The following is a 25,417-nucleotide window of genomic DNA, read 5'->3' on the forward strand; positions in this document are numbered from 1 at the left end:
ATGTCCTCTTAAGCACAAAGGGTTGTTTCTACCCAGAAAAATGCACACATGGCGGTGTCTGATTGGGACAAGCTCAACTATAATTGCTGGGCATGGTTGTGACAGTAGGGATGTAAAATATAATTGAGAACTTTTACCTGGGAAACAACTTGAAAGCAAGTTCCAGTTGAGAAATGATGTGAGCAGCAGCAACAGCAACCATGAGGGAAGAAGCACTGTTCAGATACTGCATGACTAACAAAATGAATGTGTTCAAAGGCATACTCTGTTGAGACAATCGGATAACTCATTCAGACAGTTTTGCTCATGCTGACATGAAAAATGTGTTCACAAGTCTTGCATATTAAGCAACCTATGAACCATCATTTCATGCCCTTTTTGTCGAAAACCCCTCACTCCTGATCTTTCTAACAACATTCATTCCCTTTCCTTAGGTGGGAATATCTAATCTAAAACACTTGCTAACCCCTTCTGGTTTCAAAGGTCGAGCATACTCTCCAGTAGATCCATTCCACAGCGGCTGCAGTCCCGCACCAAGAACATGTGATCTACCTATCTGAAAAAGAACAGACCCCATGAAGATCAATAAATATGTTAAGCCATGAAGGAAGACATGATGAAATGGAAGCATTACACTAATGGGAAGTTATTCGATCGGTTTATCAAAACAGTGATCCAATGTGGACTAGTTGTTGAGTTTTTGAAGTCTATAACCAAAACTATTGAGTAATTTATAAATATGTAATACACATTCTGTTTTCTCTATAAATATATAAAAACTGTAGTTTGTAAACCATCCATTGGTCTTAACTGAGGGTTGAATTTCCTCAGATTTAACCCACAATACAAACGAAACCAAGACCTGCGACTGTATAAAAAGAAGAGAGACAAACATCATGACTAGCAAAACTGGACAAGATGGCAGGTGGATGAACTATCAGCCCTCATGAAATGGATGATCAATATGAACAACACAAGGAAAGAGACCGAAAATGAGAGGACTCCTTCACCATTAATGAGGAGATTCTTCAATCTCCATTTCTGAACTAAGAGAACAAAATGCATTTTCGTCTCGATCTTGGCTCTGCGTGAGGGAAGTAGAGAAAGACAAATCCGCCTCATTCTGCCTGCCATGGAGTGGATTACTTGGAAGTGATACACTGTTCAGCTCATTCTGCAAACACATCATGGAAAAGCAAAACAGTAAGACTTAATTGGAACTCAGTCATTTATCTATTCATAATGAACCCAATGGAGAGGCTGCAGGGAGGTGAGAAATATACAAGATCGTTTGTGAGTTAGTAGATCTAAATAACGCACAATGACAAAACAGAATTATTGTAACTAGCCCTAGAAGTTAGGATAAAGCTTCATTCATTGGAGACACTCCCCAATTAGAAGAGGCCGCATCCCAATTACATAAAACATATACAAAGCCTAGAGTCCTAATTACATTCAGCATTACCAACTGATGAAGTCCCTTTTGGGGGGTTGACTCAAAATGATGACGCTGACCTGCAAATGGAGGCAGTGGATCCGTAAACAGCCTGCATAAGTATTATTCCCATACAATCAACTCTAATGATTATAATTGAGGGAGTCAAAATGTATATTAAATCTCACTTATATTTAGAAAAGACATCCTGGCAAGTGTACAGCTTCCCATGAAGAAACATGACCTTGTTTACATCTTTCCAAGTATACTCATGCCATGTACACAAGAAATAGCTTTTGTATCCTTTAGGCATAAAGCAAACTCCTAATGATAAGTGGAGAAAAGAAAGAGTGTTGAACCATAGAGGAAGAAACGGGATAGGAAGGGAGGAAAAAAAATATGTTTTCTTCAGTCTTATGGATCAGTCCATGGGCAAAGAGGGGATAGCTTCTCATCATGGACTCAATGCCATCATCTTCACTCAAAAGACAAAAGAATGAGAGAAGTCGGTGGTTTGTGTGTTGGCTTATCTTAATCAAGTGATTCTCAGCTCAAGTATCAGTAAGATGATTATGGCTTTTCCAGGAGATCCTAGATTTTATTGATAATTTGGGAGGGAGTTAAAAGTGTAGTTTTCCATCAGGTGCTATCTCGGCTTGCTTTCTTTTCCCCTGCTTGGTTCCCCTTTTTGCACCTTTTCTATTTATTCTCTTATTCATCAAAAACTAAGACTAATTCTCTACCATAGACCAAGGATCTCACCCCACAACAGTTATTAATATTAGAGACTTAATTTGTTAAGTATTAGTCATTAGAGTGTTGATTCTGTATATGCACAAGCTCCCAGCCTGACTCTCTCTTCTAAATAAGCTTAAAAATGATTCAGGTCACAGGAGACAGATTTTACAATTTTCTTAGTGTAAGATTTGGTCATTAGCTTCCTAATCTATCTAATTTATGCAAATTTCTAGGCTAAAGCATCCTATAATCCATTGAAAGACCTCTGTGGCATGATGTAGATAACTAAAGGAAAGGAAAATTCATGATCTAGAGAGATGAGTGGCATCATTGTATAGACAGGCATCCACTTGTTTCAGTGATGTAGCACAGAACTATGAATGGAGAATATGGCTGTCCATAATAGATTTAAAGATAAAATCAGGTTGAGACAAAAGTTGTAAGTGTAAGGTTACAGAAGGAAAAGGAAAGGCTTCAAGGTAGATAAAATGCAGATAGATTGATATAGGTGTTAAAGCTAATAAATTACTGGAACTAACAATTAAAAGAAAGGTTTATGCAATTTACAGACAGCATGGAAAAACCCAGGTACAAATTCTCAGTTAACAAAGGGAGCATGGTTTAAGACTCCATCTACTACAATCATTCACCAATGATTAATGTTATGCAACAGTTATAACTCACTTAAAAGCATGATTCTATACCATGCATCCATCTAGATCTCACTCATTTGGCCAATAAAAGGATCCAGCAAATTTGAAAATCGGCTCCCAAACCTTAAAACTCCTTTTCTTGGACCTTTTACAGTGAAGAAAGCAAATGATTTGCGCTTGAACCAAAATCTAAGTTCGAAAGTCAGTATTGCTCAGATCCAACGTAATAGGAGTTCCACCTTTGAAAACATTAGATCACACATTGGTAGGTTATTATGACAGCTTCAAGCATGCAAGATTTTCACCCACTTCAGATCCAATCCTACTTCCCAATTATTTGGAAAATTCAGCCTATAGTTGGGAAAGAAACCAGGCAGAATGTCTGGCATGAAACATGACTCTTGATCTACCATTACAACAAGATTTATGTTTAAAATAATCCTATTATTTAATAAGATCAGTCATGAACCAAGAATTCAACATGCAAATACTGAATTTGGTACCAAAGATCCGAAAAAACAACAATAATTAATCAATCACTATAGAAACTTGAAGAATGTGTAGTAGAGAAAAACAGTCAGAACACGAAACCTGCAGATAGGCAGAAATATCAGCTGTGGTGACCAGCATTCCTTCTTGATGCTTCACTGTCATCCACTCATTCAGTTTCTCCTGCAGAAAATTCATGGGAAAGAATAAAAATGCATGACTTTTACAATAAGTTTAAAACCGTATTCTGGATTTCTTTTGTATGTAGAAGTTGAATTATAAGAAAGCCAGTCAACACACTTCAGACTGCATATAATTTAGTTCATCGAGTAAACTCAAGAATGTTCAAACCATGCTGTCCCCCAGGGAAAAGCCTCTCACTACTGAGTTGTAAGGTAAAGTTCCTTCCTAATATTATGATAGGGGTGAAGAAAATAAGGTGGCATGGATGGCTTTAAAAAATGGCAACTTCTCAGTTAAATCTTATTACTCTTGGATGGGGAAGAGGACATCAGAACCTTTTTCCAATGGATGTTATTTGGAATCCACGTCCAACTTAAGTTGGTTTTTTGTTTGAGAAGCAATCTGGAAAAGAATTTTGACAATGGATTAGTAAAAAAGGAGAGAATGGACTTTGGTGAATATGCAAAAGTGAGTATGGACTTAAGTGAATTTTGAGTACAGATGTTAAGCACATCCTCCTTCACTGTGCCAAAACAAGAATCCTATGGCAATGGTCTTCTCCTTGTTTGGAATAGTGTGGGTGCTAAACTTTTTCAGTAAAAATGACCCCTCTAAGTTGGTTTGGATCCTTCATTCAGAACATGGAGAGTTGCTCTTTGCTGTTTGTTTTGGACTAGTTGGAAAGAGAGATCAAAGGTCTGAATCAAGTGATTAAAAAATGTCTTTTATTTGTAATCTTTTGGAGTGAGTTAGATGGGGTTTCGAGGAAATGTCTATGTCAATGATAGACTTGGTTGATTAGTTAGGCACAAGTAAGGAGAGGAAATAGTTTTTGTTCTCTCTTCTTTTTCCTTGCCTTTTGGCACTCTTGTATATTTCCTATGTACTTCGATGCGCTCTTTTGCTAGGGGCTTTTATTATATTTCTTTGCTTGCTTATCAAAAAAAAGAGCCCCATCGCCAACTCCCCACATCACTTGTCGAATTCATTGAATATGTAAGAAAACAACTCTTACTTTTAAAGACATACGCCCAGGCAGGCGAACCCAACTGACCAGTGTGCCTTCTGTATAATGACATACCAAGATCAAATAAACAAGTAGGCATCACCTTCCAATCAGGTAAGTTTTTCCAATTTCGTCTTTCAATATGAAGAATGGCCAAAGGTTTTTCCTAAGCCTCTTATATTTCTTTCTTTCTCTTTTCGTGTATGTAAAGTTAAAAAAAGAGCTTTGTATAACTCACTCTACCATTTCAAGTTGATATTGAAACCAAATGAATAGTTCCACACTACAAGACATGCATTCTTTAAGAATTTTACGGGTTCCGTTATACGTTGTGTATAATGTAACACAGACTAACCAGAATCCAGACAACCAAACTTATTGAAGTACAGGTTCGATTTAATCAGGTATCAGAGCTACCCTGATTTCCTCGCCCTTTGCCTCACTTTCCCTCCCCTCCTCATTCTCAAGATTCTCCACTCTCAGTCTCTTCACCTCCAGCATTCTCTTTAGATCATGCTGCAATCATGACATCTTACCAAATCAGCTCAGCCTTCTTTTGCTCAAGAACTTCAACCTTTTGAACCAACTCTGCAACCTTGATATCGATCTCACAATCAAGATCGAAAAGAAAAAATATCTCATTCATTGTTTTGCATCAGCGTCATCCATCTGCCACTGTTAATCTTTCCCTTTTGAGATTGATTCAAGTAGGGTTCTGAGTTTCTTTTCCTTTTTTAAGTGTTTGAACAATTTATAAGGAGATTTCACTGGAGGTTCCAAAAGAACTCAACAGATTTCATTCACACATTCAATTACTTCAAAGCTTGACAACAATGACTTCCTGATTTGGAGAAAACAGGCTCTTGCGGCTGTACGAGGGCATTCCCACATGAGTTAGCTTCATTTTAAAGTTTATTTAGGAATTCCAGAATATTTGGAAGGAAAAGGAGAGGAAACATGAAATGAAACATAGGAAACCTGAATCCAGAGATCGCCATTTGGGTCTTAAATTGTCAGGGTTTTTATTTTTATCCTATGATCAACTTCTAGTGAGCTTTTACGAATTTTGGATCCATTTGGTTAGTGAGAAAATTAATAGAAACATGATCTCAACCAAAAACTACTATCAAAAGCTTATGTGTTTTTCAACTAATATACCCCTCCTACGCTACATATAATTTTATTCTTCAAAATACTTAACAATAAATCATCATATCAAAATGATATCCAAAAATAATATCAAAATCATCATATCTAACCAAACAAATGAATTAAACCACACTTGAAAAAATAAAAAATAAATAAATAAAAAAGTAGGTTTTCCTTATCAGTACAATACTCATTTGCCCATTTTTCACAACTATTCCAAATTGTGTCCACCTGAATTCTTCATCATCATTCATCCATTCATTCCATCTGTTGTAGTCTCTTTCTTAGTTCTCACAATAAATGCAATAATTTAGGCAAAAAAGAAACAAAATGACAAAGCAATCAAACAAAACATTCTTGTAGAAATGATGTCAATATTATTGTAAAACACTACCTCCCTCCAATAAATTTTAACTACCAAATCCATATTTTGAGAACATAAAAAACAATCAAAACTAAATAGAAGTAACCCAACAAATACCAAAAATAATTTCAACATTACTGTAAAACACTACCTCTCTCCTGTAAATCTTAACTAACAAATCCATATTTTGAAAACATGAGAAACAATCCAATCTCAATAAAAACTACCCCAACAAATACCAAAAATAATTTTAACATTATTGTAAAACACTACCTCTCTCCTATAAATTATAATTACCAAATCCATACTTTGAAAACATGAAAAACAATCTAACCTCGATAAAAAGTACCCCAAAAAAATACCAAAAATAATGTCAAAATTATTGTAAAACACTACCTCTCTCCTATAAATTATAATTACCAATTCCATATTTTGAAAACATGAAAAACAATCTAAACTCAATAAAAGTAATCCAACAAATACAAAAGATAATGCCCCATCAAAACATATAATTGATTCACCAAGTAGCAGCACAATCATAAGCCATAACAGCTACTTATCCCCTGAAATCTTTGGAATTTAGTTTCCAAGATAGAACTAAGAATCCAAACAAAGTTTCGAATTCAATCAAAATCAACCCACGATTGTATAACTTCAATCAATAGCCTAAAAAGAAACTCTACAAACAGTAACAAGATTAAACAATAATAATCCCAAATGAGTAATGCATAAACTCAATCAAAATCATACAAGAAATTGTTAAACGATCAAAAGAAAAGGTGGGGTTTTCTTGCTCACAAGGGCATGTCTCTGTCCAGCTTCAAAGGCAACCTTGTGATGATTGAGTGCTTGAGAATAGAGATGAGAGAGGCCACCAGCAGCACTTCTGAAAACAGAGTACAATACTCTATCACTCTCATCATCAATATCAGTAGTCACCTCCACCTTCCTCTTCTGTGCCATTCCCTCCGCTTCCCTCAATCTGCTAAACCCTCAATGATCCTTTCTCTTCTAACCCTCAGGCTCCTCTCAGTGGCCCATAAAATCAACCCCACCATTGCTATTTACAAATTTACACATTTATCAGTCTTGGAAAAATCAAAACTTTTCCAATTTCAGCTAACAAAATTGGGACTCTCTCTCCCTGTATTTAATCTGGAGTGTGCTGACAAAGGATCCTGGGGTTGAAGACATTTATGAGCGGTGTTGTGTACAAGCTCTGGAGTTTGTGGGCTTCATTATGTGGGCTTAATTGGATTATGAGATTTTCAGCGTTTTGGGCTTTTGTGTTTTGGATGAATTGCATGGGCGTTGGTTCCACTGAAATGATGTGGGTTTGACTGAGCAGTTTTTGAAACTATGCCTGATTCCCGAGAATTTGGAGGAAAATGAAGGGAAAAGAAAATAAAAAAATTAAATTTAAATTCAATAAATTATTTTTATATGTTATTTCAAACTCATTTTATTTAATTTAATATTTTGATATAATAATTAAATAATTTAAATTAATAAGATAATAAAAAAGAATTTTTTTTCTTTTTTATACCTTTTAAGAACCAAACATAAGTTTTTTTTTTAATTTGAATTAAAAAATGGGAATCAAATTCTATCCAACCCTATTCAAAATCACAGTTCTTCCTTTGCTCTGTTTTATAACATCTTTTTAAAAATAGTTTTCAAAATTTAGTTTAAAAATAATTCTCAATAATTTTAGCTCAAATAAAGAAAATTTAAATATGAAAACAGTTTCCTCAACTGGGTAAAGGCAGTCTCTATTCATGTATTATGCATAACCTTGTAATCTACTTTTCAGATTTCCAATTGTTTCTCATAATGCTTTACGCAACCCCTCCAAATTATTCTCCTAAATCACCTTGTTTTAAAAAAAAAAAATCTCACAAAAAAAAAAAACTATTTTTTATTTTAAAACTTTGTAAAATATTTTTTACATTAACTATTTTCCATTTTCAAACAAGTCTCAAAACGTTTTGGTATAAATAAAAATAAAATAAAATAATTAGAAAATTCTCGCTTCCATCGCACCATAATCCAAGTTCATGGATAAAAATTACAAATAAACATCCATTTCTTTTGAAATATCAAATCATGGCAATTGTTGAAAAGTGTCTGAAATTCTATTTTTTGAGTTAATTGAAAAGTTTTTCCTAAAAATATTAATATAAAAGAGTTTCTTATTATTATTATAAAGGAAAATTATGAGATCTTTTAAAATATACATTTTTGACAGTTATATAATTAGATTTTTATATGAATTCTTTATATGTAATTAGGAAAAAATAGAGGCAAATATTTAAAAAAAAAATGTAATTGAGACTTTGGGATTTGAGAGATCTAGATTTATAATCTCTTTCATCAATAGTGATAGTGAAAGTGATCGTACATTGTATATTCTTATTTTCATATCCCAAAACTTATGTTAAATGTCAACTCCATTAACATAATTCATTGTAATTTAACTTATTTTTCTTTATGGGTAAATTTATATCCCCACACATTAGGCGTCGAATTGTTATCATGCTTCCATTCTATTCTAGATTGGAAGTTTTAAATGTATTTTTACTTCAAACCCAAACGAGGCTTTATGTAACTCGTCAAAATTAACTGAGATTAAGAAACTAAATTAAGCCGACCTTAAATAAACTTGATTGGATTCAAAATTTTCAGCTCCGTTTTTATTCAAGTATAAGACAATCACACAAGTTAGGACAAATTTTCCTTCAAAACCCCAACCAAACCGAACCGGATCATTTTACAACCCATCAAGCAGGGGAGAAGAACATTTTCTTCGATCATGCTATTGGAAGGTGAGTCTCCAGATACGGTCAAAATTTTCCTGTAAATAACATTAAAAGGGATAGAAAAGAATAGAGTGACATTACATCTTAAGACATAAAGATCTTCTTTGAACTTCAAAAGAATGCTGATCCAGAATGGTTGAGCAGAGCTTTTGTTGTGAAACTACTGCTGAACTTTGAGGACGGGGAAAGCAATAACATCTCGAATACTGGCGGAGTTTGTCAGAAGCATCACTAGCCTATCAACTCCGAGACCCTGAAAATGAACTCTTCTTGTTAGGGTTAAGCACAAGAAGGAGGTTCAGTTCAATAATTTTCAATAGCAAGTCTTAGTAAATCTAGTGTATCAACAACATTATGTTCGGTTTCGGAAAGTTTGAGGGAAAACAACATAGAAAGAAAGTAGGGAAAGACAGGAAAATTTGTAAAGAAGTTCTATTGTGTGCTTGTCAAAGCAAGAGTTGAGAAAGAAATAAATTAGTGAGATACACTTTTGACCTTCCTTCCAACTTTTCTGGCTTTTTTTCATAAGGAAAATAGGGAGAAAATCTTTGACTCATCTTTTTCTTAATACTTTTTTTCCCTGGCCAGTTTTCAAATGGCATCCAAACATAAGAAAATTGTTTTCTTCTTCAGTTCTTTTTTTTTTGTTCATTTTTCTAGTATTTTCTGGGAACCAAACATACCCTAAATAGTTAATGCTTAATGAGTTATTCAACACTGGGGTAACAATAAATTGAAATCGCAACAATTGGTCATTAATACACCATGCTTCCTAGAGGTATCTAAAAAGCAAACTCAGCCTCAACCACTTTCTATCCATCCTCACTGAGACAATCTACAACTGTAATTAAATGGTTTTTAATTTGATAGTTTTTCAGATGTAAAGGGATGACCATACCATTCCTGAAGCTGGAGGCATTCCGTATTCCAAAGCCGTTAGAAAGTCATCATCAAGTGTAACTTCATACGACTCATCCTCACTTTCTGTTGTTTTCACCTCTGCATGATCCGGCTCTGAAACAACTGCAGCTCTCTTCTCATTATGCTGCCTCACTTGCTCCTCCAAGCGTCCTCTCTGCCATCATTTGAAACTAATAACAACATGCCTTGTAATTGAACCTAAACGGAGCATAATTAACTTGCAACAGGTCGCTATCCAAGTTTTTCAAGTCTCCAACCTACAAAATACTACATTTTCAACCTACAGTTTTGCAGAGGACATTCGTGATGGCTACTGAATAAGAGCAGAGAAGCATTACTTGGTTTGTTTATCATGTTGCTTTATCTACTACAAATTACTTTCTGCATGGGCTGGTTTCTAAGATTTAATAAATTTTATGGATAGAATGAGTTTCTCTTAATTCACCCAACCTCAATCGATTAATGCCTTTGCCACTTAAACATATAATTGCTTTTCTGGGATTAAAACAAATTTAAATGTCTGAAAGTCCTCAGTTATGTTATAGAAAAAAAAAATACATATATATATACAGCAATAGAAACCAAATCCAAGAATTATGTTAATGCTTACCTGATCCATAGGATCAGTCAATTCAGAGAATGCATTGGCCAGTTCACGACCACAAATGAATAGTTCAAATCTCTCAGTCAAGCCTGCATGCCTAAAATAGAAGGATTAAGAGTCATAAGACTCAAATACATGTTTCAAAATATCAAAATACACTAGTTAGTATAATACATTTTGGAAAATTAGTCATCTCTCTCCACTTCAACTTATTTTTCCATTACACGCACAGAGAAAATGCATGGCAAATCATTAATTGGAATTTGAAGTTGTTGTCATAACACTAAACAATTTAGAATCCCTTATAATCAAAATACTTGAGATGTTATGTCCATCCACATGATGTCCAATTATAAAGGCCAATTTATTCTTCTTATAAAGAGAGGTGGAAAAGAAAAGAAAACAGGAAGGCACTCACAAAGTTACATACAAATATTCCTATGTGAGAAAATGAATCAGACCCGCAAATCTGTTAATCCTATTCCGACACCACTATGTAACTCAAACTCCAAATTGACAAGTCTTTAGAACATTGTCAACAAGCACTTCATTTTCATGCAGTTGGTTCATGGTTATGATTTTCTCCCAACCCCATGTTAGAGTGGTTGCTTGCCGCTGGACGATGCATACACCCAGTAGCCCAGTTGCAGAGAGAAATGGCTCAGGCTATTTGCTAAAATGGTGCTTAACAGTGACAATCCTATACAGGCATTCCAGTACCAATTTGGAAAGAAACTACTAAACAACAATTGCCATCACCACCAATGCCACCATAGAACCAATTAATTGGATCTAAATATACTAATCCAAAAGGTAGAACTTTCAGATGAAAAGATTTCCAATTATATGATTCTAGATTCCTCAGGAAATTTTACGTGCTTAATCCAAATGCAGGCTTAATATCTCAGAGCATTTTAGAGGGGAAAACATTTGACATATGGCAAAAAGTAATCAAACCATTTCTCAGAAAATTTAGTACCTTCGATGTGGTTTGGCTAGAGGAGATATCTCAATAGGATAATCCAAGACAAACGTGGGTTGTATGAGCTGTGGTTCTACAACAATCTCAAAGACCTGGACAAATACAAAATTGAAAGCTAAGAACTGCTGAAGAGATGGTCTACCATGATAAAAATGAAAAGAAAGCTCAGAACTTAGAAGAGATGATCTATCATGATAAAAATGAAAAACAAAACATGCCCATATCAAGACAAACTTCTACATTTCACCATTATAACATTGTGCAGCCAGCAGCCCCTAAATGGAAACACAACCAAGCAAATTATACACAAAGATAAATGAGACCAAAACATGTCCATGCACAGAAGAACTTCTAAATTTCACCATTATAATGTTGTGTAGCCAGCAGCTCCTAACTGGGAAAATAACTTAGAAAATCACATACACATAAGAAACCAAAACCACATCAAGAGGAACTTTTAAATTTCACCATTATAACATTGCGAAGCCAGCAACAGCTAACTTGAAAGACAACTAAGAAAATCACTCCCAGAAATATGTGCATGCATGCGTGTCCACACACAAAATATACGTATGAACAAATTACTTTAGATTCTTAGATAAAGAAAAGAGCATCAACCTCATTAAGAACATGGCCAACAGATGTGCAGGCTTCAATAGAAGATTTGTCTTTACTATCATGACCAATCCCTAGTGCTCTCAGAGCAACTTCCTTAGCAACTTTAATATCATTGTCCAACTCATTGAAGTCAATCCCAGTGGCCTCTTTCACAAGATTGAGCATGGTTTCTCTTCTCCAAGGTCGTTCTAGACATATCTCCGTTCCCTGCGGGGAAGTATCTCATCAGCTTTAACACATTTCATATGCCTGTCAGATATTACTAAAAACTAAAAACTCAAGGTCTGAACCAATTTGATAGTGTAATTAGAACACAGATGAATGCTGCTCAAGAGCTCCACAGTGTAACACAACGAGGTGCATGCCTTAACTAGCTACTGTTTCCAACATCCACATATCTTAAATGCAGTGACCAAATATTAGAGCTAGAGGGAAGCAAAAATTAAAAAATATATAATTACCACCCCATCTTAGAAGCAACATTACCATGAAAGAGGTAATCTGGATCTAGACAAAATTTCAGCGGCTAAATATAAATAAGGTAAGAAACGTGTTTTGACAAACTACATTTGACGCTATAAATCCAGTTCCACACCACTGAGTAAGACAAGGAACTTGAGCTCGTTCAACTCGAAGTCAGGTGGGTAAGCAATTTGTGTCCATTAAAAGCAATTTGATGTATTTGAATGCTTTGCAATGGAAAGTAAAAGTTCATTACCTGGTAATCAATGGTAAGCTTCCCACAAACTGCAAGAGCACATTGAGTTACAATTTCCTCTGCCATGTTCATCATGCTTTCATAGTCTGAATATGCTTCATACATCTAAAATCAGGTTAAAGCCAACATTGATCAGAGTTCCTTTAATAGAAAGGAAGAGTCAATGTATATTATTATGGTTCAGTCAACAGATCATATCATGTAAAGCATCATCCACATAAACCCTGCACTAGACCAGTTCAATATTAAAAAATTACCTCTATAGTGGTAAACTCAGGATTATGACGAGTTGAAATGCCTTCATTTCTGAATATTCGACCCATCTCATATACTTTTTCAAATCCCCCTACCTGTCATTTTCAGATATACATTTTAGTCAACAAGAACTTAAGTGGAAAGCAAGGTTAGGACCTAAGGCGAATATAACATACACAACAAGACAACATAATTGTTTACAGTGATCATAAATCCTTTATAAAATGGCCATAGGATTACCAATTATTTATTTCAAATAAAATCCTGCAGTTGTAAAATTAGTCCATAGGATGAGAAATTAAAACATTAACTAGTTGGAATGATAAATAGACAAACTACAAAGAACATTGCTAAAAAGTCCTGTTGTCCTGAGAATCAGAAATGACATGATAAGAGACAAAAGAAGACTAGTGACTGCATTGCTAATAATCATTATGATCAAAATCTCTATAATGGCAATTTAGGTTTAAAAAAAAAAACAAAGACATGGATTTTGGTAACCAAAACAAACATTTGAAATAAATGAAGTTTACGGGAAATAGAGGGCCAGTAACATTAATTCATCAAAGATCTCCACTCTGCAAAAGTAATAGAAACACATTGATGCATCCTATTTAGCTTGGGGACCATAAGAATATGGCAGGCAGCTTATTTTTTATTAGCCTGAGTTATATGAGGAGCCTTTTACTGAATGTTGCTGTAACTTTTTATATTTAGTCTAAATCCTAATATATTGCCACATTATTTATTTAGGAAGAGTTGTAGACTGTTTCTACTTATTCTAAGGGTTCTTTGAAAGGCCTCTTTAGTGTAAAATGATTCCAGATCCCTAAGATGAATAAATATAGAAAATATTTTCTTCTGCTTGTTCTTTCTTTCATTTTCCTATCTCCACCTTTCTTTTCTCTCGTTATGAAGGGGCACAAATGAGAGCATTATGCCTCTCTTATTTCTTTGTCTTGTATCCACATCTTTTCTCTTATTGTGAACATGCACAAAAGACCAATATGCCCCTCCCTCTCTTATTTTCCTCCCTCCTTTCTCTTCTGTTCCCTTCTTCCTCTCATTTCACTCCTCATGATTGAAAGGCTTGAAAGTCGGTTTGCAACCTCCCACCCTCCCTCTCTCATCAAAAGTTTGCGCATTCCATATGTTGAATGAGATTACACTCTGTTTTTTTTCCTGAATGAACACAGCAGGGGGCTACATGAAAAAAGGACTTGAAATTTAAAAAATTGAAAATAAAAAGGAGAAAAGGAAAAAAAAAAAAAAAAACTATGGTACTTGATCGAGAAAAGCAGCAGAATAGGATTTTATGTAACAGATGCAGCAACCGAAATGAGACTTTGATAAGTTGGGGCAAATCTACATACCTAAGGGTATGATTACATTGCTTGCATCTGTTTGAGGCATATGTCCAATATTTATAGCTATCTAATATTCAGGAGTAGCAGTCACTTGTTAGATAAATAAAGCAGGATAATACATTTGATTTTCTTTTTGTTTAAACTTATTTATAATTATTCATGTTCTGGAGCTTCTTGGAGAACTTTTAATAAAATAAAGCCTAGAATTTACAATTTCACTCAACCAACACCCATTATCATTAATGATACTATTTGCACTTCCAGTTCAATGTTCCTAGATATTTTCAGACAGAGCAAACAGACACATAGAACAAAAGGGAAAAAAATTAATGTAAACAGACACTAAATGAGAACACCAAGAAATAGGTCCAGCAGGTTATCAGCAAGCTACAAGTCATGAACTTTCAAGAAAATTCATAATAAACCACAAGCTATTCTCCTTAAATAAATGATTCTTGATTACTTCAAGCAAACTTTAAGTTGATATATTGACAAATCCATTTTATTGATGAACAGAAGAGAAGTCTTTGACAGGATTTGTCATAGAAGTTGCAGAAAAGGAAAGGTTACATATGTGAAATCTCACCAGCATTCTCTTTAAATGCAGCTCAGTTGCAATCCTCAAGTAAAGATCCCTTCCAAGTGAATTATGGTATGTGACAAATGGCCTAGCTTCTGCTCCACCAGCTGCTCCCTAGTAGATGAAATAAATTAAAAACCAAGTTCCAAATGCAAACAGTTTGCCTCTTCAGATATCAAATAGAAAAAAAAATAATATAACATTTCCGACACATGCAGCATTACTAAGTTTAAAAAATGAATCAAGCAAAAATTTTCTCCAAAAGCCTGATCAAGTAACAAAAAACAGATGAGTTTTAGAAGTTTCTTCTATGAAACAATAGTGTGGCTATCATTCTATGAAGTATCTCATGGATTTAGAATCCAAAAATATATCTTGAATTTAACCAGGGAAGATATCTTGGGTTCAGAGAAGATCAACTCCTCAAGGGTCTGCCTTCACGTTACACAAATCATATCAGTTGGAATTCAGAAATAAACAAATTTATGTTGAAAAGACCATTTCAAGGCTAAATCTATGAAAAATGCACAATTAGATTTGCCACTAAACATAAAGCATCCTTGTTTATTTATAATATTTACCAGTTTACTTTTAATAAATAAAAAAAACCACTAGAACTATAAAGTATCAACGAACCTGTAGGACTGGAGTTTCGACTTCAACAAAGCCTGATGATTCCACTGTTCTGCGTATCGCTGATACAATCTACTGAAAGTGAGGTTAAATTAGCATACCAATTCTTAAGCATGAATGCTTAAAATTACTTAAGAAAAAGAAGAAAAAAAACTAATCTATAAAAAGCCAGTACAAGAGTTGAAAACACTTCAAAAGAAGGTTGAAAGTTACAACAAAATTTTGAGCATTTGGAGTTTTGTTTCAATTTTGAGCTATTCTAGATGTTTTAACTAGGAAATTCGAATCAATCATGTTTTGTTTCTTATGAAGTTCGCAAAATATAAGCTAAGAAAACAATGGAAAAAGTAATGTTTCAGATTTTATTTATTTACTTATTTATTTATTTTTGTATATCAACTAGAATAATAATTGCTGGAACAAAAACAAGAACCACAATAGTAGATGAAATTGAAAGGTTTATAATTTCTTAGTTGCATCATCACCCTTTTATAAGTGTTTATCAAATCCTCTAGTTAAAAGCTAATGACCGTATAACTTCTGTTACAACAAAACCAAGTTCTGTTGCTGTGTAGAAGCAGGAAAAGTAAATGATGGAAATGGAATCAGGAAAACCCTGATTCTATAATGGTTGAAGAAAATGATATAGAATTTTTTTTGCTGAAAACATTCAACTCTTTCAAGATGATGCTCCCCTGGAATGAGGTCAGATATATTAGCCTTTTACACTCATGTTATCCAATTACTTAATAATATTTTACCAATTGTATCAAAACACAAACTCTCTGAAAACAGAATTTTATACTCTAGGCATTACCATTTCCCTCATAGAATGTCTCCAAGTTTTGTGAGCAAATGCTAATAGTGTTCTAACATGTAGCACTGAAATATATAAATCTCCTGTTTTGACATTGTAGAGATCTAAAAGCATTAGCATGAATCAAATGTACAGAGACAATGGGCCGTGGAAGTTTGACTTATAACTACATCAAAGGTTGTCCTCAGAAAACACAAGACAACATTTAGGAAAAAATGAGGACCCACCTTTGCTCTTTTCCGAAATATATCAGCTACTTCAGGATTAGCAATCATGTCTACATACCTAGCAAGAGAAAATAGCAAGATAAATCAAGTACCAACAATCAGCAATAAGCTGAGGCAAACAAGCCATCTGATCACAGATTTTAGCATAGGCAAAATTGGAGTAATCCAGAAGATATTTAGGAAATTGAAGTATCAAACAAACAAGAGTTGCTTGAAAATTTACTATAGCCACAATACTAGTTTTAAAAAAATGTTTCATACACAGAAACACAACTGCACATGCAAGTATAATTGCTGAACAAATACAATAAAATAACATACAAGATACTGAAAAGTGGTATGTTGCTCCCAGAAAAATATAGGAGCAGCAACATTAAAAGACAACCACTTAAATCCATTAGAAGAATAGTATTAGAATTACTGTTTTATTGGATAATCAATGCACAACCAGCTATAACTTAATGGCAATCATTATGTTCACCATAAGTGGTGGGTTATTCACCACATGTAAGAAACCTATGCCACCAATAAAAAAATTAAAAAAAAAAACTGTAGGACACCTATGCTGAAGTTTATTTTATGGGATAGTTAATTAAATTTATATTTCCCATATATAAGAACTGTTGTATCGTCGCTTTTGTCAAACTATCAAATCAGTCCCTTCTTTCAAATAATCTTTTGATGATTTAAAAAAGGGGTAATACCATTCACCATATGTAGGACGCATATGCCAAAATTTAATTTCATAGGATAGTTAATTAAATTTATATTTCCCATATATAACTGCTGTATCGCCACTGTTGTCAAACTATCAAATCAGTCCTTTCAAATAATCTTTTGATGATTGAAAAAAGGTTATAATATTATGCTATTCAGGATGTCATGAATGAACTTAAATGTGTTCAACTTACAAAGTTTCCAGAGGTAAATCACTAATATCGACTTGACAATTAACTACCATAATACAAGGAATGGGCAAACAATGTGGATATATAACGTATAAAAGACAAGGAATGTCCATTCAATGTTTTTGTTTTTTTTTTTTTTCAATAGACAACAAGATCATTATTAAGAAAGGCCAAAAAGGAGGGGGCACACCCTGTCCATTCAATGTTATTGAGAAGTGAATCTTTTGCTATGGTTTAAAGGGTATAATCTTGTGCAGTTGACACCATATTTTCATTTCATTTGATCATTTACTGAATTTTCTATTGACAGAGAGATGATGGTTGAGATAACCTCTTATACGGTAAGTTTTTTGCAGAAACAATTAGATTCACTCTAGAAACATGATTCAAAAGCTTCATCTAGATTAACCTAGATCAGTGGTGAATATCTACAAAGAAATCATTACCACATTTCATCAGTCACACTACAATTTTACACATTCAATTCCTAGACAGTTTGTGGATGGAAACACTCACCTTTGGCGATAACGCTTATCCACATCAGTTAGACCATGATATTTATCTGGCAGTGGGAGTAGAGATTTTGTAAGAACTGCAAACGAATTCACATAAACAGAGAGCTCTCCTGAAGAATACACAGCAAAAAAAGGATTAATCAAGTGCTATATAGACCAAGACATCAGAAAAAAAGTAGCATAGCTCAGATTAGAAGTTGGCGACACGATGAAGCAACCATGCCCCACATTTCCCCCAATTGTCCTAACAGAAAACCCCAACCATTCCCCTTCTTTACCATGGAGGTTACAAGAAACCAACAGACATTGTTCAATGTGTATATGTTTGCATGTTTGCATCTCATAAGGAAGCTAATGACTGAATGTAAAGCAGGGGCATAACAAAACTTACCTTTCTCTGTCCGCTTTATTGAGCCACTTACACCCAGAATATCACCAATATCAACAAGTGTCTTTAACTGCTCAAATTGCTCATTTAAAAGCCTTTCCTTCTCGCAGTAAAGCTAAAATCAGATGTTAACAGCTTCAGCTAGCAGCTTGCAATACTTCTTTTAAAGGAGTAAATGAAAACCACACCCAAAAACAAGGCAGAAAAGGGAAAAACATGCGAACAATAACACAAAAATGAGTGAGCATTTCATGTTCTAAATAACCATTTAATATTTGGCATAATCACAGCAATTTGCATCTTTTCAGGCCCAAGTCAGCCAGAAAAGTATGGATTTAGGACCCAGCACATAAGATATGAAATCTGGCACTATAATGAACACACAACCAGATAATTTTCAAAATCAAAGTTCTTCAATTTATTTCATTTGTGTTAAGTTCTTCAGCCATGTCACAGAGTACAACACCAGCTGTGGAACAGAACCACAACCGCATCATTACACTGTTTCAAGATCAAATATTAGAATCCTTATATGAGAGTAATCATTTACTTCATGTATTAAAAGTCCTTCCACATCACTTGTGCATGGATAAGCTCTATAGCCTCTAATACAACATTGTCATTTCAAAATTAAGTGCTTGCTTATTTCTTCTAAGAAGTGACTAAAAGTCTTTATTTAGTACACTAAACAAGAATCAAATTCTGTGTTTATCTCAATCATTTAAAGATTTGAACATTCCTGAAAGACATACGATGGCAGTATAGAGTGCCAATGATCAAAGCCCACTTCTTCTAGACCTTAGGATTGATGCACAGTGTCTTCCTCCAGTATTAACTAGCTTAATCCTTAACAATGCAAATTTTTAGCCTTGAGGATACTTGGATTTGTTTTAGTATTTTACCAATTAAAATTACCAAAAAGAAAAGAAACCAAACAGAATGCTTGAAAACATAAAATAAAATAAAAATGAAGCTGAACTCCTAATTAGATATTTTTACAAGAAATTCCCAAATAGATGCCACCACGAAATTTATGTGATAACCAAGAACAGGTAAATGAGCAAACCTGGATTGTCCCCGAATCATCTCTCAAAGTGAAGAAGGCAAGCTTTCCAAATGCTCTACGTGCCACAATTCTTCCTGCTATTGACACATAATCACTCTCACTGTTTAACTCTTCCCCATTCCCTAGATGTCTATATATATCTTGCAACTGATTAGCAGTATGAGTCCTATCCCACTTATAAGCATAGGGCTCAAGCCCCTTGTTCCTCAATTCTTCAACCTGTAAAACAAGTATGTTTACTTTTCCTATGATAGCAAATTCTCTACTAGCCATAAATATCAGATAAAAAGAAAATCATATATTTGGGAAAATGCAGCCGTCAGGCAGAATTGGTAGATCTCTTCAATTTCTCTAAATTGACAGAGAAGCCATCCAATAGAAATATGAATCAATAAATTGACCTCCAAAAGCCGTTTGCATTGTGGAAAAAAAAAAACAAACAAACAAAACAAATGGTAGCTGAACCTAAACAAATGGAGAGTGGTGTTTTAATGGTTTTTTTTTTTTTTCCTTTGAGCAATAGCCTATTTGGAGCATATTCCCTCTGAAATTCCTTTTTCTTTTTTCTACAATTCTAGCAATTACCAATCACAACAAACGACATAATGAGACTTAAGATTCAGGTTTTCCAATTTAAGTACAATCATAAACTTGTTCACGGTGCATTCAACTTCATAATTGTAATAATTTCAACAGAGAATTATGTACATAGTTACTCTCCTTTTTGGAGTAAGATTAGAGTCAATTGAGCAGAGCTCCGCACTCACTCCCTACTTTTAAAATATCCAATCAAGAAAATGTAGTGTTACGGAATTTAATTTCTGCCATAACACTTCACCTGCAACCTCTTATCTTTTCTTTTCCTCAAGTTTCTTAGCAACCAAACAGATAGATTCAAAGTGTTACATCAGTTTGTTTACCTTCTTCAGACGAATGGCACGAATGGCGTCTCTGTCGGAGGTGGACGAGGAAGACGAAGACGCTGACCTCCGATTCCGGCCGGCAATCCTGGACCCGCCGCCGGCCGTGGTGGCGGTGGTGGTGGAAGGAGAACAGCATGAGACGATGAATCTGGAAGAGGTGCGGCGAGTGGTAGAAGAAGCCAAGTGGATGAGTTGCTTCAGCGGCTGCGATGAAGCGCTCCACACCTTCCACGCCTCCATTCTTTTTCCCTTACTCTTCTGGCACTATCCACTCTCGCTATCTGCCCTTCAGGCTCTGTTTGGCTTCCTCTTTTTCTTCCCAAGAAAATCAGGTTTTCTCATTTCGAAAAATCTATTTCCTCTATTGCCTTCTTTATGACATTATAATTATCTTTTAAAATCAATATCAAATGCGCTCATTTGCAGCTTTGAATTTGAATCGTCTTTTAAGTATATGTTAAAATCTGACCCGTAATAAAAATAAAAATATATAAAATTAAAGTTTGATTTGACCAAAGTACTAAAAAAAATAGTGATTATATCAACTTCGAATTTGGATCATATCGTTAATAAGGGAACAGACGTGTATAAATTTAGAGTATAAATTGATAAAAATATAAAAAATTAAAATAAAATTATGATATAAAATAATGAAATTAAGATAAAAATAAATAAATAGATAAGGTAATAGAAAGCGTGAAGTTAAATTAAAATGTGCATGTAACAGGTATTGATTGGTGAGATATTTTTAATATCAAAATGGTACCACAAAATCCTAAAAAATTATTTAAGTAAGAAAAATATCATATTAATTATAAAATTGTAATTTAAGTATCAATATTATAACATTTTTATGTCTTTTAAAAAATATTTGAAAGTGATTTTATAAAGCGTTTTTAATATTTATAACATTTAAATGATAAAATTTTTTAAGTATTAAAAATATTAAAAACGTTTTTTAGAATCACTATCAAATGAACTCTTGATAAAAAAAGTTGATTTGTTAATGATGAATCTTATGGAACACTTATTTTAGATGTTCTCAAAGAAATTTGGGATAGCTATTATTAGGAAATTATTATTTAATATCAAAGACCAATCCAAGGTACAGAGGCGAAGTGAACTATCATAAACAAACAAAAATAATGCAATAAAAATACGAAAAATAGGATCAAACTAAGAAAAAATTTCCATCCATACCCAAAATAAACTCCCTCTGTTTTATTAACATCTAAAAGTGAAAATATAGAGCATTTAGGGAAGTTCAATACAACTCCTCATCCCCTCTACCAGGGCTAAGCCCCATGCCGTACAGCTGCTGGCATCCCAACACACACGCTGCCTCGCAAGCTCCGACGCTTGCCTGCTTCCCCCCCTTCTCTAGTCTCAGGCATATCGGCATGCAATCTTTTCTGCACTTCGCGAACGAAGCTTCGTTCTTCTCCCCACATGCCGCCACCATTAACGCATAAATCAAAACAACCGCAAACATTAATGTCTTCCAACTCATTTTCTCAGATGGGACTGGTGGAATTTTCAGGGAAATTTCTCTCGATGAAAAGGGTATGGAGGAGAGAAATAAGGAGACGCAATGGCCCATCTTTCCCTTTTGACCCTCAAATCTATTTTTAGCCACTTCGCTTTATGTTTTCAACCACCCCGGAGGCGGAGGCCTCTCCGGGGCTGAAACCAAACTGCATTTCTGTTCTCCTGCATTCAATGACCATGGCAATGGTTTAATTTCTGTGGTGCGGTGGCTCCGATAGCGCATGTGAAGATGACAAGTTCCGGCCCTTCCGGGTGCGCGCCGTCCTCTGTGCTGGACCCGATGCAGCCGAGGACGGGAGCTATCTCTAATGTCCCACATCGGATTAAGACAGTTTTTAATGCTTTTGAACCAGATGCATAAGGAAACAATATTTACATAAGTAAAAACCGTCTATTGGAACACAACAAATATAAATTGTTTTTCAATCATTTTTTTTAATAATTGTTTTATCAAAAATAATATATGAAATAGTTTTAGAAGATTTTCATATCCTATATTATATGCACTCAAACAAAATACAAAATTTAAAAATAAAATTAGTTATGAACATAACTATAATAGTTGATCTTTCCATATCAAATAAACTTAAAAACAAAAAAACAAAAAAACATAACCACAATAGTTGATTTTTCATCATCAAATAAACTTCAAACAAAATAACATAACCACAATAGTTGATCTTTCAGTATCAAATAAACTTCAAACAAAATGATTTATAACTAAGGTTTATGATTATGAAGAAATTGGTTGAGAGATATATAAAGGAAGAAGATGGATTGAGGGAGAGAATGATGGGAAGAGTGCTTTGGGTTTTTAAAAATTGTAGGACAAACATATTTATAAGTTTTAAAAATTTTACTTGAATATGTAAATACGATAGATGCAAAAAAAGTTTAGATGAATGCATTTATAATTTCCCAAATACTTACACATTTACAATGAAAAATTACATTAATAGACATCTTCGATCAAGTTTTAACTAAGGTAATCCAGTCGTGATGAGTTCGTATACCATTTCTTTATAAATAAACAATCTTATCACCAATTCATTGTAATATTGAAATTATGTAATAACCGAATTGCATTTCGAAATTGGCTTATCTATAACTTTTATAAATTAAATTTTACATATTACTTTTGGGTAACCCATACCAGGGACATGGGACCTTTGAGATAGCAAGGGTATTATTACTTCAATTGAAATAATGAAAAATCATTTCATATTTTTAATTACTTATTATGCTATTAGAATGAATATATATGAAGTCCACCAAACATACGTAAATCTTCAAAAGTGGTCAATATTAGAATCGATAATTAGAATTCCACCGACTTTAGATGAGATGAAATTAATATATATACACATATATTAAAACAAAAGATATAAGAATACGTTTGATTGTTTATTGTTTTCGAAATAGATTTTTGATAAATTTGTTTTCAAAACAATGTATTTTTTAAAAACATATTTTAATTATTTTTATTTATTTATATGAGATTATCCTAAAAAATAATTATAAAAATACGTAGAGTAATTAAAATATAAAACATTAAGGTGTGAATGCTTACTAATAACACTGGGAGGTCAGAGAATGCCATTAAAGTCCAAAAATTAAGTCAAAGCATATTTCAAAACATTAAAAAGAAATTAAAAACATTTTAGGTTCCAAATAAACTTTTGATTTACATACCATAATAATAAATAAAAGTTCAAAAACCATTTGTTTTTTATAATTGTTTTCAGAAATAGGTACCGTGACCTTAACTATTGAGTTTGAAAAATCTTCTATCAACTTGCAAGCTGTTGATCAAACAAATCCCATATTTCCTATTCAAAGTTGTGTCTTCGGGGATTCAAGCTAGGAGGATGATTCTCGTATCCATTTTCTTCATTTGATGGTAAACTTGTAGGAATGATAAAATGCATCTAATATAAGAAAAAAAGGTTCCAAACCAAGTTATGCAGCTCTCACATTTTAATCATGTGAATCTTCAACCTCTTGCAAAGAGATTGCTTGTAGATCTATCATACATTACTCATAAATCAATTTTTTTTATTCCACTTCCTAAACACTTATATTAGTTTATGACTGCTCCTCGGTCAAACCATCAAAATGGAGTGGGCTAGAAACCTAAGCCTTAAATGATTATCTTTGTATAAAAAGTTACATGTTTGGTCAAGTAAGTCCAACACAGGAATACAAGCTTTGTCTATAATTTTATTTATTTTTGATAGATAAAATGATGTATATTAAACGAAAAGGGGAAGCACAAAAAACAGTGCCTTCAAAGTATATAGTGAATATGCAAAAACAACCCAAAGTCGCACTTCGAGGAGGAAAGGATAGAAACACACCACATTCCCTTACTTAGAGCCTAACCAATTTAAAAAATATTATAAGATAAAAAGGACTCAAAACTATAGAAACCCTAACCTAAGACCAAATATTACATACAAAATGATATTTCGGTCTTTGAAGCAAAAACTCCTTATTCCCAAAAGCTAAAAAATTCTTTTCCTTCTAGACTGACCAAAATATACATAAAGGGGTCATTTGCCAAGCCTTTTGACGAGCTTTCCCCGCAAACGCTCCATACCACCCAATAAGAGTTTCATTCACTTTACACGAGAGAATCCAAACCACACCAAATAGGGAGAAAAGAAGATTTCGTAGACCCCGCATCTTTACAAAATGAAGTAAAAGGTGATCAAGAGGCATAGAAAACACATGTTTGCCAATGAGTACCCCCTCCTTTAAAGTTGCTCCAAAGTTAAGACTTTACCCCAATAAACCTCCCAAGCAAAGAAGGTCGTCTTAGGAGGCACACTTATCCTCCAAAAACTATCACTAGGGAACAAAAGAGAAACCCTAGGCTCCAAAATAGAATAAAGAGACTTGACTAAGAAAGCGCCACACTTTGATGCTAACCAAATCACTCTATCTTCCTCCGCCCTTTATGTGACATCCTCACATCTGATAAGGGGGAAAGTTTATGATGCTATATAAATATGGACTTCTCTTAACCCTGTAGACGCGTTTCAAAGTCGTGAGAACCCCTTTGGGTTAAAAGCGGACAATATCTATACGATTGGGAGCGAGTCATTACACTTTGCACCCAGAAGGCTTGCATTGATCTCCCAATCATTAAACGCCGCTCAGTGAGTGATAAGTCGAATAAAGGAACGCCACACGGTGAGTGATTCGAATAAAGGTGAAGGTAATATATTGCTAGATTCATCGTATCTATCATTTATCTTTATATATTGTTAGCTTCCACTTCACTATTATTTATTATTATAAATCAAAATTATACGTCGCTATCGGTCTCTTTCACTCTCATTCATTTTTGTCTCATATTTTTCTTGCAACATCTCTATCCTCTCATCCTAATAATGATAATTTAATCAATTATGTAAGTTTTATATACATATATATATACTTTTACTCTCGTAAGAACTTGATAACTAATTTAAGTCAACTTTATCAAATTATGAAAATTATTATTAAT

The 25,417-nt window shown here is 33.9% G+C and overlaps 2 protein-coding genes across 7 annotated transcripts; both read right to left on the reverse strand.

Moving 5' to 3' along the window:
• Nucleotides 1-249: 249 nt before the first annotated feature.
• Nucleotides 250-7,218, reverse strand: LOC100256958 (uncharacterized). Of its 6 annotated transcripts, XR_009465802.1 has the most exons (5): nt 6,816-7,218; nt 3,418-3,498; nt 1,466-1,515; nt 1,011-1,174; nt 250-556 (listed from the first exon to the last, which is right to left on the reverse strand). XR_009465802.1 is itself a non-coding variant. In XM_010653087.3 (4 exons), the coding sequence occupies exons 1-3, from the start codon at nt 6,978-6,980 to the stop codon at nt 1,013-1,015; spliced, it is 408 nt and encodes a 135-aa protein (XP_010651389.1). In that variant the 5' UTR covers nt 6,981-7,213; the 3' UTR covers nt 250-556; nt 1,011-1,012. The 6 variants fall into 6 exon arrangements, 5 of the variants coding, with proteins under 5 accessions (XP_010651389.1, XP_010651390.1, XP_010651391.1 ...); XM_010653087.3 differs by lacking the exon at nt 1,466-1,515 and having other exon boundaries at nt 6,816-7,213; XM_010653088.2 differs by lacking the exon at nt 250-556 and having other exon boundaries at nt 693-1,174.
• Nucleotides 7,219-8,683: 1,465 nt separating this feature from the next.
• Nucleotides 8,684-20,724, reverse strand: LOC100262063 (lysine--tRNA ligase, chloroplastic/mitochondrial). The gene is made up of 14 exons (XM_002285701.5): nt 20,356-20,724; nt 19,436-19,654; nt 18,373-18,484; nt 17,983-18,091; nt 16,559-16,616; nt 15,518-15,586; nt 14,888-14,995; nt 12,937-13,029; nt 12,680-12,784; nt 11,962-12,168; nt 11,341-11,435; nt 10,368-10,458; nt 9,735-9,911; nt 8,684-9,089 (listed from the first exon to the last, which is right to left on the reverse strand). The coding sequence occupies exons 1-14, from the start codon at nt 20,596-20,598 to the stop codon at nt 8,997-8,999; spliced, it is 1,779 nt and encodes a 592-aa protein (XP_002285737.1). The 5' UTR covers nt 20,599-20,724; the 3' UTR covers nt 8,684-8,996.
• Between the last annotated feature and the right edge of the window lie 4,693 nt (nt 20,725-25,417).

This window comes from Vitis vinifera, chromosome 6 (assembly GCF_030704535.1).
Source record: "Vitis vinifera cultivar Pinot Noir 40024 chromosome 6, ASM3070453v1".
Lineage (NCBI taxonomy): Eukaryota > Viridiplantae > Streptophyta > Magnoliopsida > Vitales > Vitaceae > Vitis > Vitis vinifera.

Bases quoted from the DNA above. Each gene is read 5' to 3' on its own strand.
- LOC100256958 (XM_010653087.3), bottom strand. From the start codon at position 6,980: ATGGCACAGAAGAGGAAGGTGGAGGTGACTACTGATATTGATGATGAG. The intron at 3,499-6,815 runs GTGAGCAAGAAA...AATTTTCTGCAG, and splicing joins CTGGACAGAGACATGCCCTT to GAGAAACTGAATGAGTGGAT. The intron at 1,175-3,417 runs GTTTCGTGTTCT...ATGTGTTTGCAG, and splicing joins ATATTTCTGCCTATCTGCAG to AATGAGCTGAACAGTGTATC.
- LOC100262063 (XM_002285701.5), bottom strand. From the start codon at position 20,598: ATGGAGGCGTGGAAGGTGTGGAGCGCTTCATCGCAGCCGCTGAAGCAA. The intron at 18,092-18,372 runs GTAAGTTTTGTT...TGTATTCTTCAG, and splicing joins AATAAAGCGGACAGAGAAAG to GAGAGCTCTCTGTTTATGTG. The intron at 15,587-16,558 runs GTGGGTCCTCAT...CACTTTCAGTAG, and splicing joins TATTTCGGAAAAGAGCAAAG to ATTGTATCAGCGATACGCAG.